This window comes from Pelmatolapia mariae, linkage group LG2 (assembly GCF_036321145.2).
Source record: "Pelmatolapia mariae isolate MD_Pm_ZW linkage group LG2, Pm_UMD_F_2, whole genome shotgun sequence".
Taxonomy (NCBI): domain Eukaryota; kingdom Metazoa; phylum Chordata; class Actinopteri; order Cichliformes; family Cichlidae; genus Pelmatolapia; species Pelmatolapia mariae.
The window spans coordinates 22,036,882-22,052,751 of NC_086228.1; the positions used below are offsets into that span (position 1 = coordinate 22,036,882).

Consider the following 15,870-nt stretch of genomic DNA (forward strand, 5'->3'; position numbering starts at 1 on the left):
ATGTAAGCACAGAAAGTAATGTTTATGGTTTATGGCTTTTACGTGAGAACTAACACGAATTCCAAATAAAGATCAGGGCTGTATTTCCTAAATACGTAATTGATTTAGGGTTATTGTTGTTTTACCATTAATTAATACATGATTATAAATATGTGCCGTGCATGACATAAATATGATAGCAATATTAAAGCGTTTGTTGGCAGATATATTTTTTTTTTAGTGTAACGCCCATTTCAAGTCATGTGTGCTACATCGACCAATGGGAAGTGGACAGTGAATTTAAAAACGACTCGCGGTAGCAGCTGTACAAGTTTTCGTACTAAAACAAGTTTGTGATCTGGGAGCAGGTAGCGGCGACTATCACAGAGGACTGAGGTAACGTTAGTGTTAACGGTCTGTTAAAGCAAATGTTGACTTTATTAGCAGCGACGGTAAGTTTATTAAATGGCGGAGGCGCTTTGTCAATGACGTGAGCTAGCGTGCTAGCTAGTTAGCTCACTAAAGCAACATTTTGATTCCGTATCCCCTTTTTGTTTTAAGACTACCTCAAAATCAACCTTTTCTGCTCAGCAGAAGTTTTACTCGTTATGGTGGAAGTGTTTTGTTTAACTTTGCTAAACTTACTACTATGTGTTGCTGTTTGGCATCCAATAACATCAGTTTGTACTCGTATGTATTTGCATAAACTGGAGACAGGGATTCACTCATTTCCTTAATGAGTTTACCCGTGATTGAACACTACATCTAGTGTTAATCGATGCTATATTATTTCTACTTTATCAAAAAAAAAATTCATTTTTTTTTCCTTTAAAAAAGAAAAGCCGCTAGGAGGCAGCACTCTTTATTTTGATTGGAAAAATGATTTGAGTTTTTGTTTGTTTTTGTTTGTTTTTTTTTTTTCAATCATATGGTTAAAAGGGTCCGCCGGAGCTATGCAGTTACTTGAAATTTAATGTAAATAACAAATTGTCCCAAAGTGTTTTATTTTCTTTGTGCTGCTCCCTTTTAAAGACCACAACAACAATCTCAGTATCCCTGTCATGCTCCCCTGTCAAACCAACCCTCTGCATGTATCAAAACCATCTCAGCCTTATAACTTTGACTCTATTGTTCCATCTGAGCTGTCCCTCTGATATACTCATTTGGTTCTGTCCATCCAGATCACTTCCAGTGGGGGGGGGAATAACTCTGACACCTCCTTTGCTAACATCTCCAAACTGTACATCACAGCAGGCCTCACTGTTTTCATTACACTGAGCTAAAATAAATTGACTAGTTTTACCAATTTGTTTTGGTCTTTTCTTTCAGTGCTTTACTTTCCAAATTCATTCTATTTTGCAGACTTTTATTCATTTTGGTTTGAATTATAATTGCATTAGAAACCATCTGCTGCAACTTGTTGGAAGTTTAGAGGGAGATGAATGAATCTGATGTATATTTCAGTACCTCAGGGTCACCTCAACTCGAACTATAAGCTTTAGAAAAAGGATTTACACCTAACTTTTAACAGTAGAGCTGTTGTCAGTTTCCGGACCCCAAAGTAGAAGCTGGTTCAGTACGAGCAGGCTGAAGGCACTGCCTCCCATTCTACTTCTGGAAGCTCTAGGAACTGAAATTAAGCCTGCACTCTGAGAGCAAAGTGCTTTGTTGAAATATGGTGCTAAGAGGTCTTTAAGGTATGATGAGTAGAAGCATATTATGTTTGCTGCAACAATGCTGTAGCCTGTAATGCTGCCAAACTTGCCATTAGTTCCAGCACTGTATTCATAAAAGGGTACTGAACTTAAAGCAGTTTGCTATCAGGAGCTGACGCTCACCCAACTCTTTACTTGGGGAAAGTCCCATTCACACACATACAAATGCTGATTGTATTCAGTTTAGTACTATATGACAAAAGCAAGAAAAGGGCTAGCCTGTTAAGAGGCACTCTTTGCTGTAATGTACTAAACGCTGCTATAGAAATTCTCTCCCTATATAAAGCGTTGCAGTAGCCAATGTCTTCTTGTTTTCAGATGGCCAATATAATCTTTGCAGAGCGGGAAAATGCAGGTCTCCATGCACCTACACAGAAAATGAGGCAGCGGCTTCAGTCTGCTCCAGGTATGAAAATTATGTCTTTAGTCAACTTTCTTTTTTTCTTCTTCTCTTGAAACGCTGATAACGTTTGCATAGGTGCCACATTAACTTTTTTGTCCCTGCATTCAGAGAAACTAGTCAAATCTCCTACAAAAACATTCAGCACCCCCTTGCCATCTGGACGTAAGGCTTTTGGCTGCCTTAACGTAAAAGTCTCGACCCCTGCCATCAGCAAACAAGAGAAGAAACTCCTAAAACAGGTTGGACTACATAATTATTCAAGTATACACTAAATGCTTGGCTGTATTCTGACTTATTTGATTTTTCTCTGCCATAGCCACCAGTTTGCCTTGAGGAAACCAAAGCCAAAAATGCAACTCAAGCCAATGTGGAGTATCCAGAAACTGAGAAGTTGTTCTCTTATGACCCACTAGGTAACTAATGCTATAAGTTGTAATTGTTAAGTTCTGCTTGGTGGTTATTTTAAAAGGGCAAAAACAGTAAGGCAGAATTTGGAAAGTTGTTGCATATTTGACCCGTCAATTTAAAACTCCATTTAAAATGCTGCTGCACTGTAGCACAAGTTTATGCTTTCATTTGGTTAAGTAATCAGAAGGTTTGCCTCAAACTTGTGAAATCAAAATATGTTTCAGGTGTACTTGAATAAGGCCATGATGTGGCTTTTAAAACATTTTTAAAAATTATTTTTTAATGAAGGTTTTACACTTTTATTAATAATAATTTTAAAAAAAAAAAGACCAAAGAAAGAAGCAGTCGACTGAGGCAATTCTAGTAGTGAAAACATAACGTTGTATTCAGGAATTGACAACGTGTATACAAATGTGGGTGAGACGCATACATGGCTCTAGAGTGCAACCAATTTGGTCGCACATGCGTCCTAATTTCTCAATGATGCGACTTTAAAAAAAAAAAAAAAAAAAAAAAGGTGAGTAGCCTAGGCCCAATAGAAGTGGATGTAGCTGTGGGTAATGAGGAAAAAATGAAAAGAACAATTGATAACTTTCATTAAGTTATGGCCTGATCCGTCCAGAATTCATAGCCAGTGATCTGACACGGAGCCATCAGCCTCTCAGGTTATGTCTAACACTAGTCCAGAGACGGCATCAGATAATTAGCCACATACGATCAACTGAGCCAGAGCCCACTGAAAGTAAAATGGGGAAAGTGTATACATTGCAAAGAGTGGCTTGACCAGTTTCCCTGGCTGAAATACAGAGAAGCTGGCAACATGATCCAGTGCATTTACTGTCGTGAGTGTGGAAAGACCATGGCCGGCAATACTGCATTTGGATTTGACCATCTGAGGGGCATGTGACTACAATGGAAGATGGTCCATAAGATATCAAGCTGTTCAGTTTGAAGCCTTTGAGGCACTTTTAATTTAGATTTTCTTTTTATTTAAAATATCTTGACATTTTAAGTTTACATTTCAGCTCAGTGAAGCACTTTAAGCACAAGCACTTTCTCGGTAACTTATCTATCTTGTAGAACTGTGTTCCAAATAAAGAACTTTGTGTTGACAAGATTGTTAGTTAATAATTTACAAATCAATATTGCCTGTATGGACAGCAATTTAAAAAAAAAAAAAAAAAAAAAAAAAAAAAAGTGAACATGTAAACTCCAGTGTGAAGTGGTGCAGTTGAAAAATTTGGGTGCACCTAACTTTTGTGCTGGTGCACCTAAGCTGCAACTCTGGCAAAAAGTTAGTCTCGAGCCCTGGGCATAGAAAAGTTTATATAACCTGTGAGGAGCACCTTTTGAGGAGGGTGGGGGAACCTAATTTTGCCCCATCTTGTGATATAAGTATTAGCTTGCAACCTTAACAAAAAGGTAATTTTTCAATTTTATGAATCTCCTCAACATCCTTTCCTTGTTTTCTATTTGCATTTCCAGAGTACTTGAGGTATGATGTACCTGAAGACTTGATTCCTCTAAGTAAACTTGCCTTACCTGGACTCGCCTGTTTCTCACAAGTACCTGATATGTGTGAGGATGACTTTGAAGAGCTTGCACCACTCCCAAACCCACCACCTGTGATTTTGAAACATTCAGGTATCAACTTTTGGTCAGGGGCAAAGAACCCTATTTCAAGCACTTGGTTTAATTCAAAGAACCACTGAAGTGGTTAAAAATAAACATGCATTACTATGGGAACTCAAGTTTATGGTGATTTAAAAATCAGAATATTGCTGCACTGTAACAAAGCTTTGTAAGGTTTAGTTCACCTAAATGAGTCATTCTCTTCTACATAGAATCCTAGCTTTTTTTTTTTTTTTTTTTTTTGTAAGACCTAACTTTAAGATGTTCTGCAGCCACACTAGTGCTCAGTCTGAAGATCACAATCACTGATTGTTTGGAGTGTAAGCTCCACTATATTTCCTAAACACTTCTAGTGAGTGAAATCTTGTCCTCCAAAATCTGTCCCTGAACTAACAAGGAAGTTCAGTATACCAGGATATTTTTGTTATCAAGTTTCACTTTCCCCAACATCAACGGCTATCAGTCTAAACGGTCATACAAAGTGTTTCCCAGTCTGGCTGTGAGCATGTTCTCATGAAAGAAGTGGCATTGTCAGAATGTGGTCAACCTGAAACACAGATAAGTCTGTTGGCTGCAGAGCAACTGATTTTGCAGGGAAAGATAAAACTAAAGTGGGGAGGGAGAGATTAAGCGCACAGTACAGGTTGAAAGCAACACAGGTGTGAGAGAAGCATGGCACAATAGCACATTAAACCCTGAATGTGTTAAGCACTTCTGGTCAGTAATCCCTGATTTGGTCTACTGCAGGAAATCTGTCATAACTTGCGACATAACCGGAAACGCCTTTCAGCCATACACCGTAGCCTTCAACACAGTTTAGTCATTGCAGGTTAGGTCAGCCTGAAGTGTAGTTGCATTTCTCAGGAGGTGTACATCAGGTTACGTGAAAGGCTATGATGTAGGCTTAGAAGGGGTTTGTGGTCAAGTTGTAAGTAACAACGTGGATTTCCCGCAGTAGTCTAAATTGGACAAGACTGAAATGATTGCTTTATTACAGCCAGGAAGGAAAGGTGAGAATAATAAATGCCATTTAAGATGAACAGTATCACGGCTATGGCAGAATTTAACAGACTGCAACTGTTTTTCATTAAATTAATGTTTGGATGTGCACAAGATGGCTTTTTAGTCTCTGTGGCAGCTCTGGTGTTGAGCAGTCTGACAAGATGAATGGAAGTGAGAACTGAATTTGATTAAAATTAGTGTGATCCTAAGAAAAGGACACCTATTTCTAGAACAATGAAATAGTTTTTAGCCAAAGGGAAAACGGTAACTGAGGAACCTAAGAACCTGTGACAAATACAGATTCTTATCAGAGGTCTATGGTGTCTTCCAGGACTGGTGATGACTTTCCAGAGAACTTGCTGAAGACTTAACCTGCTCTACAGCATAAGTTACCATGGTGACATAACACAGAAAACTCAGGGTTAACCCTGAAGTTACTGTATAAGCTCAAATCATGCCTTAGGGAACAGGGCTGGGCTCTGTGTAGTACAAGGGCGCAACGAGGAATGAAATGTGGTTGTACAGTTCATTTTCACTTCACATAATGCTGGAGATTCATTGGTTTTTGTTTTTACACTCTAATACATTTTGCCTCTTGCCTGTGCAAAATTGATGACTCGAACTAAATACCAGCCTCAGACATAAACGCTGCTGTCAGCAGAAACAGTATTGCCCAACATAAAATTAGGGCACTTATATTAGTGCATTCCTAAGCTATGATTCAGGAGCCTTTGGGAAATTGGACTAATGCATTTTTCTTCAGTGTCACCCCTGGTCTCTCTTGTCCCTCACTCTAAAACAAACATGGTTTTCCCAGAGGTTTCTTCCTGGAAAGCAGTTCCTATCAGCCCCAAATCGTCTCATCATTTTGGTTTTGTCTTGCAGTATGGCGTACCCTGTGATGGCTGCTAACTGCAAGAGTAAAAACAAATTTAAATTCTGTTCCATTGTAGCAGATTAAATCTTCCCAACTCTGACAAGTGCACCTGGTGTCAAGAAATCTCACCTCAAAAATGGTTAAAACTACACACAAGAAAAGTGACAGCTGCCACTATAAACAGACTCTGAAATGAGACATTACAAACGTGGCATTTTTTTATGTGGCCCTCAATTTGGCACTCTTTCTCAATTTCTCAACCTCTGCTCTAATGGGTTAGATATACAATTTAGGACTTTGGGATTTATAAATGGTATGCAGCCCTCAAATAAAACAACTGTTATCAAGCAACTGTAATTGTATCCTTTACATCTGAAGCACACGTTTGAATCTTCTGGTATAATTAACTACAGGTATCATTAACCTTCTGTATGATTAACTTCCCGTATCTCTCTTCAGATTGCAGTGCGGAGCTGGATGCCTTTCTTCAGACTCTCGAGGAGCTAACAGTGGCGCTTCCTCCAGAAGCTGATACTGATTAAAGTTGTTGTTTTTGTCTGCTTTTAATTGAAATAAAGTTGTTTTTCAGTCATGCATGCTGTGTTTTTATGTGCTGGAGCTCCACTTTATAATTTGTGACTGGTCATGAAAGTATCAGGAAAGTATGCCCTATATTACTTCCTGCTTTTAAAGTCCATCAGTGGTCATGTGAGGGTTTCCCGCTATTGGGAGATGAGTGGACTTTGTCTCGGTTCCTCTTGCAAGACGAAGAATAATCTGTGCGTCACGTGTAGCTTTTTGGGGGATGAACGGTTAAAATTACTCGTGACGTGTTACGTGATTTTTTTAGATCACCTATTGGGTGGCACACCTGAAGAGTCGGTGTGTGCGGTTTGAGTGCAGAACAGGTGAGTGGCAGCCGTTTTAGACGGAAACTTAAGCGTAGGTTTGGCTTCTTAACATGGCAAAATGAGGAACTTCTGTGTTCGCCAACAATCGCGTTAGCTGAAATGTTTTTAAAGAGCTTTTTCCTCCCTTACACAGGGGACCGAGTCCAGTCAAGCGGAGGTAATGGTTTCATGTTTATAATTTGACATATCTTCGGGGTGTTGTCTAAATAAAAAGGAAGTAGCCTTGAACTCTGCAGAAGAATTCAGACGACATGCTTGGGCGCAGCTCGGATGAAGCTGTGTCTGAACCAGCTGTCAGCAATACCGACGCCCACGGCGGCAGGGGGTCTAAAAAGGGCACCGTTGTGGAGCGAGTGTCCAGATACGGCATGCAGGTCATGCCCATGCCAGTGCCCGGGGGTTTCCAGCGTAGGACGAGGCTGCAGAGGCAGCAAGAAGTCTGTGACAGCGCCGCTCCCGAGAGGGAGTCGATCACACCCGCTATGCGTAAAAAGTACCTGAAGGAGCTGCTTCTGGGGAACTCGTCCAACAGCGGGTTTAGCAGCGTGCTGTCCTCGCAGAACTACAGCCGCTCCGGCGAGGAGGACACGGACTGGGCTTTGTATCCGATGGAGCACGCGTGGATGCTCTCAGCGGTGGAGGGCAGTTATGAAATCATCATGGATTTTATCTCAGAGGACCCCCAGCTATTAACCAGGAGGGATTTCATCAGCGGCTACTCGGTCCTGCATTGGCTGGCCAAGAGGGGACAGGACGAGACTCTGATCAAAGTTTTGCGCTACGCACAAAGCGAGGGCATCCCCGTGAACGTGAACCTGAAGGGCAGCGGTGGGCTCACGCCTCTGCACCTCGCCAGCATGCACAGTCAGTACATGGTCATCAAGCTGCTGGTCGGAGCTTTCAATGCCAACGTGGACGTAATGGACTACAACGGAAAGAGGCCCTGGCAGTATCTGAGGGAAAACGCCCCGCCGGAGATGAAGGAGCTGCTGGGGGCCTGGGATGAAGAGCACAGCTGGGGATGCACGCAAAACGTCAACAAGAACGGCAACAACAACTGCGCTGGCGCAGTGAACTTGACCGCATGTGAGGAGGACGATGTTGTGGAGGCAGAGGAAGTGAAGCACTTTGACCGGACTAAGAGGAGAAGCGGCTGGAGGCTTGGGTCTCTAAAAAAGCTGCTGCCCTCCTTTCCTCCTTTACTTGGAAGCAAAACATGAGTGGGGGATGACACATACTTTCCAATATGTGCATCATCACTCCACTATTTTTTTTTTAAATGTTAGTTTCAGAAGGGGTCGTGAAGACAATGAAAGGCTAGTTTTTAGGCAATGTTGACTATTCAAGTGGTAAAGATCAAGCTAAATGTTAAGGCAGCAAGAATGTCCAGTTTTTCCAAGTATGCTTTCCAGAATCAAAATACCCATTTATATTGGTGGATGTGCTTCACTCATCCAAGACAAGCAGTGTTTACATGATGATGACTGATTTCTAAACACATTTCAGTAAAATAGCCAAACTTGATAAGTGAAAGTTCCACAAACTTTAAAGTGTTGTCTTTCATAAGCTGCTTTTAATGGACTTTTTCTGCTTCCAGCCCAGACTCATTTGCGCTACTTGTGTCAACTCCAATATTAGTAATTGGCTGTGTAGGAGCTTTCCCTGCAGTGTGTGAGCTCTGAAATCATTTTTTCTAGTTTATCCAGCTGCTCATTGAGGCTTCCTTTAATACCTCTGGTATTTAGTCCAAAGACTACAAAGTCAGAAGTCAAATTCACACTAAACAGCAAGTGAACAGTTTTCCATGAAACTGTGATTCAGAAGTGTTAGCTGTGTGGTCAAACACAAACCCCTTTCAGTCCAAGTGCTTCTTTTTGCAGAGCTGTGTCAGCATGGCAGCTCCTACATATTTGATTTTCCTGAGAAAAGTAAACACTTTGCAGGAGAGAAAAAGACGCCACTCAAGCATTTCACGTTTGATCAATGATCTTTTATTGTCAAACATGAGTATAACCAGAGTATCTGTACAAAATGATTCCTGCTCCAGATAACATGGCTTGTCCCCTGCAGTCGGTCCAGCAGCTGGAGTTCCTGGCAGATGTTGTGATGCTGGGATCCACAGAGCCTCATGTTTACAGGCCAAGCTTGGTCCTCCTCCAGTGTCTCCTCTTGGAGTTGTACCTAAAATGAAAGAACAAAAAATAAACCCGTCAGGAGGAAAACACTGAGATTCTGATGTTGGCAAACTATTAAACTGTCACGCTGTCAAACCCTGAGTGGAAAGAATTAAAATATCTGTACAAAAACATAAAAGGCTAATATTATCTCTGTTGCTGATCGTTTTACTTGGTGTCAAACTGCAAATAAACTGAATTTTTTGGGGGAGCTTATTATAGCAGGAAAAACAAACACCAGTGTAGCTAATAAATGTGATTTTAGTACAACCTGCCACCGTGGAACACTTAATGGATTACTAAATGCACCTAACCATGTGCTTTTCCTAATAAATGTATGCCTTTAAAGAGATTTATTTTGGTATGTTCCTTTGAAATGGTCTGCGTCAGTTCATTTCTGTGTGTGCAAATTGAGGGTATGCAACTCAGGTTTTCACAAAAGTCAAACTCACAGACAGTATAAAACATGGAAAAATGCTTCAGGTACTGAAAAGTGAAGCAAAGTACCTTAAACCTGCGATCCTTTAAATGACCACAAGGGGAGCACTTTTCTGGTCACAAGAAGACAGTCTTCTTCAAACTCGAGACAAACGTCTGTGACCTCAGTAAAGCCTTGCAAGATTACGTTTTGGGCTCAACAACCAGTTTCAGATCACATTAAAAGTTTATTATTTGTGGGTGTTTTTTGTTTGTTTTTTTAAGTCAAAGGAGGATCATCCAATGTTCATTGAGTAAGGATTAGTCCATCACAAATCATTGGGTAATGAGAACATAGTCTCTCATGGTGTCAGATCTCTTGCATCACATGAGCTTTCAAAACACCAAGATGGTTTTACAACAATTTAAGTGGTCAAAAGCATGTAAATAGTAGCTTTAACAGTCTCTATTGAGTGGTGAGAGCTTCCTTAATAATGCTCCACACCAAGGAAATATTCAAATGAATCGTTGGTTCACGGGTTCAGAGTATGCAAAGTTGTTTGATGTGCGTCTAGTTTCAGATTCTCCAGCACAGCACGTACATTGTGTATTGTTCAGTGTGATAAATATTATAAGTCAATACAAAGCCCAATAGTGATTTAGTGAATTTAAATTCCCCTTTGAAGTAGTGCTGGGCGATATGGAAAAAATATTTATCACGATATGAATTATTTTATATCACGATAACGATATATATCACGATATACCACCTGACCTGTGGTCATCTGGAAAGTATGCAGTCTGTAAACAGCGAGTGGAGAGGGTGCAGTCTTTGTTTTGAGTTACTGTAAAGTATGTCGCAAATCCGGGTGCACGTAAAGCAGCACCATGTTGCAAAACCACAAGACAGTTTCTTTGCGAAAAATATCATTTTTTTATACTATATTTTCTCTTGCATAAAGTTCAGAGTATGTATAGTGAGAAGACAACACTAATATATTTGCACAGGCTATTTAACCCTTTAAGACCTACCATAGAACCAAGTCCGCCAGAGCTTATGTTTACATTTATTTATTTTGAGTGTCTTCATAGTTTTATTTTTGAGATACACAAATTTTTATATATAAATGAAAATAAATAAATGCAAATTTACAAAAAAACAGCATGTGCATCAAAATAAACTATTTCCAACAGTGTAATTTGACTTCTAAGCATCCCAGAAACGATACAGAAGAGCATAAAGTCAAACATGACTTTTAAAAACACCAACATAGACTTTGAAGCTTAAAAAACTACATTTTCCGCGAAAGTGACGTCACTTCCGGTTTCGGACAGGTAATGGCGGACATGCGATAGTTCGTGCTGACTTCCAATGTAGGAAGTGTTATGAACAGCTGATCGGATTGGCAAAGCGTGTTTCTGGAATATTATGTTTTTGTTGCTGCAAGTCTGGAATATTATGTCTTTGTTGCTGGAAGTGCTTTTTATGCAATTTTTGCAAAGCTATATGTGGAAGGAAACCGTGACTTAGGACAAGCTAATGGAATAAGATGTAAGTACAACTCCTACGGTTTCATATGCAAAAAAAAAAACATTATTGCGCTACCTTACGTGGTTCCAGTTCTACAGGGATTTAAAAATAGTTAGGGAAAACGAAGTGTGCCTGCTCTGACCGGTTGTAAAGGGTTAATGATATATTTTATGTAATAATTTGTAAAATTCGGGTTAGAAACGATAGAAACGATAGAAGACAAATGGCACGATAGACACTTTTCTATCGTCCACAAGATATATATCGTCATATCGCCCAGCACTACTTTGAAGAGATAATTAGAAATAATGTCACTTTTTACAGGCACTAAATCACTGCAGTATTCATGGCAATCATGGCATCCACAGAGTTTATACAAGATGACGGAGCCAAAGAACAGCAGATCAGTCATTAGTGTTCGGCTACAGAGTTTCCTCATCACCGGCACAGCAAGTGAGAGAACAAGCTCTGCAGCAGAAACATGCTCTCAGCAGGGTTAATGACAGCACTCCACTGTAACTAAGTGCTGCAATTGCAGACCTGCTTTACATGAGATGAAGTTCCTCCCTGCAATTACACTCAGGTGCGTCAGCACTTCCTGATAACATGTGCAGCTCAGCAATGAAACTGAATGTTGACAGCCCATTTAAACAGACACTCAGCTTCACTAAGATTTGAGCCATCTGTGAACCACCTAATCGCAACGCTGACATCACAAAAACCTGAAATTATGGAGTTCTTTCCAAATTAATCTATCCTCCCTGCAGTAGTCTTAACAACCTGCACGGTGGAATTATTGATTTACACTTTTAAGGAAATTTCATAAGCACAAATATTTTTGACACCAAATTTACAAGTTAAATTCAAAACCACTGCAACAAGGGGAAAAGAGGCTTAAAGGCATCACCGATGATATACACTGTGCTAGAAATATTAGGAATACAGTAAGGCTGTGCGATATGACCAAAATCTCATATCCCAATATAAGACATCTATCGTCCCGATAACGATATAAATCACGAAAATTTAACATTTTCTGTAAATTTTGTGAATCTCGGACAGCTCGACTTGCGTGAAGTGTTTCCAGCTGGGCGTCATGTACCTGGAGTCGAGTGTTTTAACCGATGCATGAAACTATACATTTTTTAGACATAAGTTGTAACGGCTGCCTTCTCTTTGTGAGTATTTATTACACGGTATGCTGCTGGGAAAAGCTGGTTCTAACATTTGAGTCTACGGTTTATTTTTTAGCACCTGATGGCTCTTTTTTGCTTCTCATCCGTAAATACTCTGCATACTCTTTTACGTGATTCGGTTTATTTTGAAAAGTCTCAACAGGATCTTGAGCTTTATTGTGAAAGGTTTGTGGAAAATAAACAAGCGGACACGCAATGGTTTTACCATCGTTGTTGCTAACGACAACGCATAAAAGCAGGCACTTGTCCGTCCCTAGTATGGTTATTTTAATATAACAGAAAGAGAGAACTTTAAGAAATGAATATAGCCACTACAGTGACCATCAAAACGATGAAAAAATATTGATGTAAACAGTTTATTTTGCGACAACACAAAACAAACGATAGCGTAAAATGAAACGATAGATGTTTTTATATAGTCATCCGATATATATCGTTATATCGAACAGCCCTAGAATACAGTGTGATATCAAAGTTCACCAACAACATCAGCTACATCACTTACTGCTGCACCAGCTACAGCAGCCTCAACGGGATCATTATAAGCTTCAAAGATACATTCATTTTACAATGGCTGCATTATGCACTAAAATGCTACAATAAAATTAATCTAGCATTTAACGGGACTTAAGTGAATAATCATTATTTATTTATTTACAGAATATTAAATATATTCATACACTTATACTTTTTCCACAGCAAAACTAAATGATTTATTTAAAGTTTATTATTAAATAGAAACCTTCTCTCCTTAAACGGCAATGAGGCCGCACTTCATGCAAGAGTATTCAAATCTCTCCTCTCCCCTTGCCTGCCTTATGACTGGATTACAGAGAACTGATGAATTCACAAATGGAAAATAAAGGAAGCAGGGATGTGCAGGACACAACAATCTAATGACTACATTGACTGACAAAGCTGTTGATGTGGACAGCAAGGAGTCCTAAAAAAGGTATAAAACCTAAAAAGTGATTGGCCCTTTTTCCATTAGTACCTACCTTCTCTGATCAGGGTGACTCGTTTTCCATTACAGCGCCACCTAATATGTGTGGGGTTGTTTGCTTTTTCAGATCGCTTGGACCCTGGCGAAGTACGTATTGAAAAAGTACCTGGTATCAGGTACTATGACCCAATGGAAAACCCTGAAAACCAGCTGACCGAAATAGGCTCTAATGGAACTGATGTTACTGAAACGTTCTTTCAATCTGGTCTGACCGATTCCTGATTGGGAACAAATAAGCATGTTTATGGGTGAGAAGGATGAGGCAGAGGATTCCAGTGCTGGGGGAGACATGATGAAAATAAATATACTAATCTTAAATGGTCATATGCAGCTTGAAAGAATGTTTGAAACTAGACACTTTGCAGCATTTTTTAAAAAAAAGAATCTTTCCCCTTTCTGTCTTGGTTCTCATCAGCCTGCAGCACTGAACAGAGGTGGATTACATGACTACAACAACGTGTACAAATGTGGGAACCCGTATACCGTCAGCTCTCGGCCTTACAAGATGCACAGGGCAGGTAAAATTAGTCATGGTAAGCTCACCTGATCTTGTTGCCGGTCTTCATTCTGATCCACTGAGGAATCGGCCTGTTCTGTTTCTGCTTCTTGGCGAGGAAGCGCTTGATTCTGAAAGTCTTGTGGGACGACTGGAAGACGTAAAAGACACCGTATTAGCACAATCATTTAAAACACCAAGTCTATACATCTTTAACCAAATGCTTCTGGTGTAAAACAATTTTTTTTAAAGCTTTCAGTGCTAAAATGAACAAGCTGGCCGCTAGCATGCGCAGAACCACTGTACCGGCTAGCATCACTGAGCACTTTTAATATGCTCCATCTCATTTTTTTTCGTATAACATACACATTGTTATCGTGACAATAATTTTAGTTTTAAATGCTTAAGGTTTCGGGGAACTTTAATAAGCCCTGCTAGCTCGGATGTTTGTAGATTTTCTATTTACCATTTTCTCCACAGTCCTTTCCCCACTATGGCGGTGGTCGAAAAGAACGAGAGAAGTGACGCCACGGCTTTTTGACCAATAAGCGTCCAGAAAAACTGTTCCACGTCCTACAAACAGCGACACCAACATGTCATTAGAGGAAGTACATGTCATAGTTTTAACGGTTTGCCTTTCATTCAAGAGATAGTTAACACAGAGCCGGAGCCTTGAACTAAAAAACAGGATAACTGACTTCAGGGTTTTTTAGTTTTACCCGGTAGTCACTTCACACCAATATGGTCACAATACCTGAAAGATTTCTAGGTTTTTCAGAGCATCTAAAGCATCTAAAGTCTTTGAGCACCATAGCTGAAGTGATCAAGAAACACAAAATCACAGGAGTTACTTTATTTCTGATATACTTTCCAGTTTTTAACTTTTTTTCCTATAAAATCTCAATATATGATTATAAAGCAGAGTACCTGCTTTAAAATTCTAAAGTCTAGGTTTTAGTCATTACTTGACCTTCTTCTTCTTCTTCTTTCACATGGTCTCTTTAGGGGTTGCCATAGCAGCTCATCTGCCTCCGTCTCATCTTATTCCTAGCATACTCCTCAGCAGGCCAAACCTCCTCAGAAACTGAACTTCTAACTCGAGTACACTGGAATCCATCCTGATAAATGGTGAACCAGTGTGGTATGCCATCTGCACTCCTGAAAGATCTTTACCAAGTGGTGAAAATGGCACAGCACATTGTTGAGATGGAGCTCTCACATTTAGACTCAATCTGTGCCATCGTCATGGACAGAGAAAAGCCAAGCAGACAGTATCACTAAGGACAGTACACACCCCGTACATTCTGTGGTTGAATCTCTGCCACCTGGCCAGCTCTTCAGAAAGATCATTCACTCACTACATCCACAAATCTTGTCTGTGGTCTTCCATGTTTCCTTCTGCCTGGCACCTCCGCATTCAAGATTCCATGTCCAGTATATCCACTATCCCTCCTCTGCACATGTCCAAACAATCTCAGACTTGCCTCTCTAACTTTGTCTCCAAACAGCCTGGCCTGAGCTGTCCCTCTGATATACTAATTTCTAATCTTGTCCATCCTTGTCACTCCCAGTGAAAATCTTCAACTCTGTCACCTCCAGCTTTGCAGGTTTTACTTCCACCTTGTAAACCTTCCCTTTCACTCTTGCTGTGATCCTTCTATCAGAAATGAACCCTGACACCTGTCTCCATCCATTCCACCCTGGCTCCACCCTCTTCCACACCTCTGTTGTGCACTGGATGGTTGATCCATTCTTCACTTACTCTCATTTGCCAGATTCACTGTTGTTTTAATGGCATTTTTTTTTTTTTCAGTTTTTCTTCCTGGCTTCCGTTTGGATAGACATACTACATGCTTTCAACCTGCACTGTGTTTAACCTCTTAAAAATTTTCAAAGATAAAAGTTGTATTTTCTTTTGTAATATGAGCCACAATGCTGCCAGCAGACATGTCCCTGTTTGTGTTTGGTCATATTCCGCCATCACCACCTCTTTCATGTGAAAGCGTCATTGTGAGATTGGGAGTTGATGACTGCCTTTGTGTCATCGCTTAGCCTGATTGCTGTTGTTAGCCTCAGTAAAGCCATAGTGCTGGCCTCAGGTGTCTATACTCAGTAAACTACAGACA

At 40.2% G+C, this 15,870-nt stretch overlaps 3 protein-coding genes and 1 non-coding gene across 4 annotated transcripts; 2 read left to right on the forward strand and 2 right to left on the reverse strand.

The window, feature by feature from the left end:
* Positions 1 to 186: 186 nt before the first annotated feature.
* On the forward strand, positions 187 to 6,596 carry LOC134636076 (securin-like). The gene is made up of 6 exons (XM_063485871.1): positions 187 to 375; positions 2,013 to 2,100; positions 2,206 to 2,336; positions 2,414 to 2,510; positions 3,991 to 4,149; positions 6,476 to 6,596. Exons 2-6 carry the CDS (start codon positions 2,013 to 2,015, stop codon positions 6,556 to 6,558), a joined length of 558 nt encoding a protein of 185 aa, XP_063341941.1. The 5' UTR covers positions 187 to 375; the 3' UTR covers positions 6,559 to 6,596.
* A 213-nt stretch (positions 6,597 to 6,809) lies between these two features.
* Positions 6,810 to 8,770, forward strand: sowahd (sosondowah ankyrin repeat domain family d). Its single transcript, XM_063494502.1, has 2 exons — positions 6,810 to 6,924; positions 7,061 to 8,770. The coding sequence occupies exon 2, from the start codon at positions 7,179 to 7,181 to the stop codon at positions 8,145 to 8,147; it is 969 nt and encodes a 322-aa protein (XP_063350572.1). The 5' UTR covers positions 6,810 to 6,924; positions 7,061 to 7,178; the 3' UTR covers positions 8,148 to 8,770.
* A 125-nt stretch (positions 8,771 to 8,895) lies between these two features.
* rpl39 (ribosomal protein L39) lies at positions 8,896 to 14,304 on the reverse strand. Its single transcript, XM_063494503.1, has 3 exons — positions 14,211 to 14,304; positions 13,792 to 13,895; positions 8,896 to 9,108 (listed from the first exon to the last, which is right to left on the reverse strand). Exons 1-3 carry the CDS (start codon positions 14,211 to 14,213, stop codon positions 9,060 to 9,062), a joined length of 156 nt encoding a protein of 51 aa, XP_063350573.1. The 5' UTR covers positions 14,214 to 14,304; the 3' UTR covers positions 8,896 to 9,059.
* Positions 11,462 to 11,596, reverse strand: LOC134646546 (small nucleolar RNA SNORA69). Its single transcript, XR_010096757.1, has one exon. It is a non-coding gene; the product is annotated as a small nucleolar RNA SNORA69 (small nucleolar RNA).
* Positions 14,305 to 15,870: the final 1,566 nt, after the last annotated feature.

Coding starts and splice junctions, on each gene's coding strand:
- LOC134636076 (XM_063485871.1), top strand. CDS start 2,013: ATGGCCAATATAATCTTTGCAGAGCGGGAAAATGCAGGTCTCCATGCA. Junction 2,337..2,413: donor AGAAGAAACTCCTAAAACAG/GTTGGACTACAT, acceptor TCTCTGCCATAG/CCACCAGTTTGCCTTGAGGA. Junction 4,150..6,475: donor TGTGATTTTGAAACATTCAG/GTATCAACTTTT, acceptor ATCTCTCTTCAG/ATTGCAGTGCGGAGCTGGAT.
- rpl39 (XM_063494503.1), bottom strand. Junction 9,109..13,791: donor AAGACCGGCAACAAGATCAG/GTGAGCTTACCA, acceptor CTTTCATTTTAG/GTACAACTCCAAGAGGAGAC.
- sowahd (XM_063494502.1), top strand. CDS start 7,179: ATGCTTGGGCGCAGCTCGGATGAAGCTGTGTCTGAACCAGCTGTCAGC.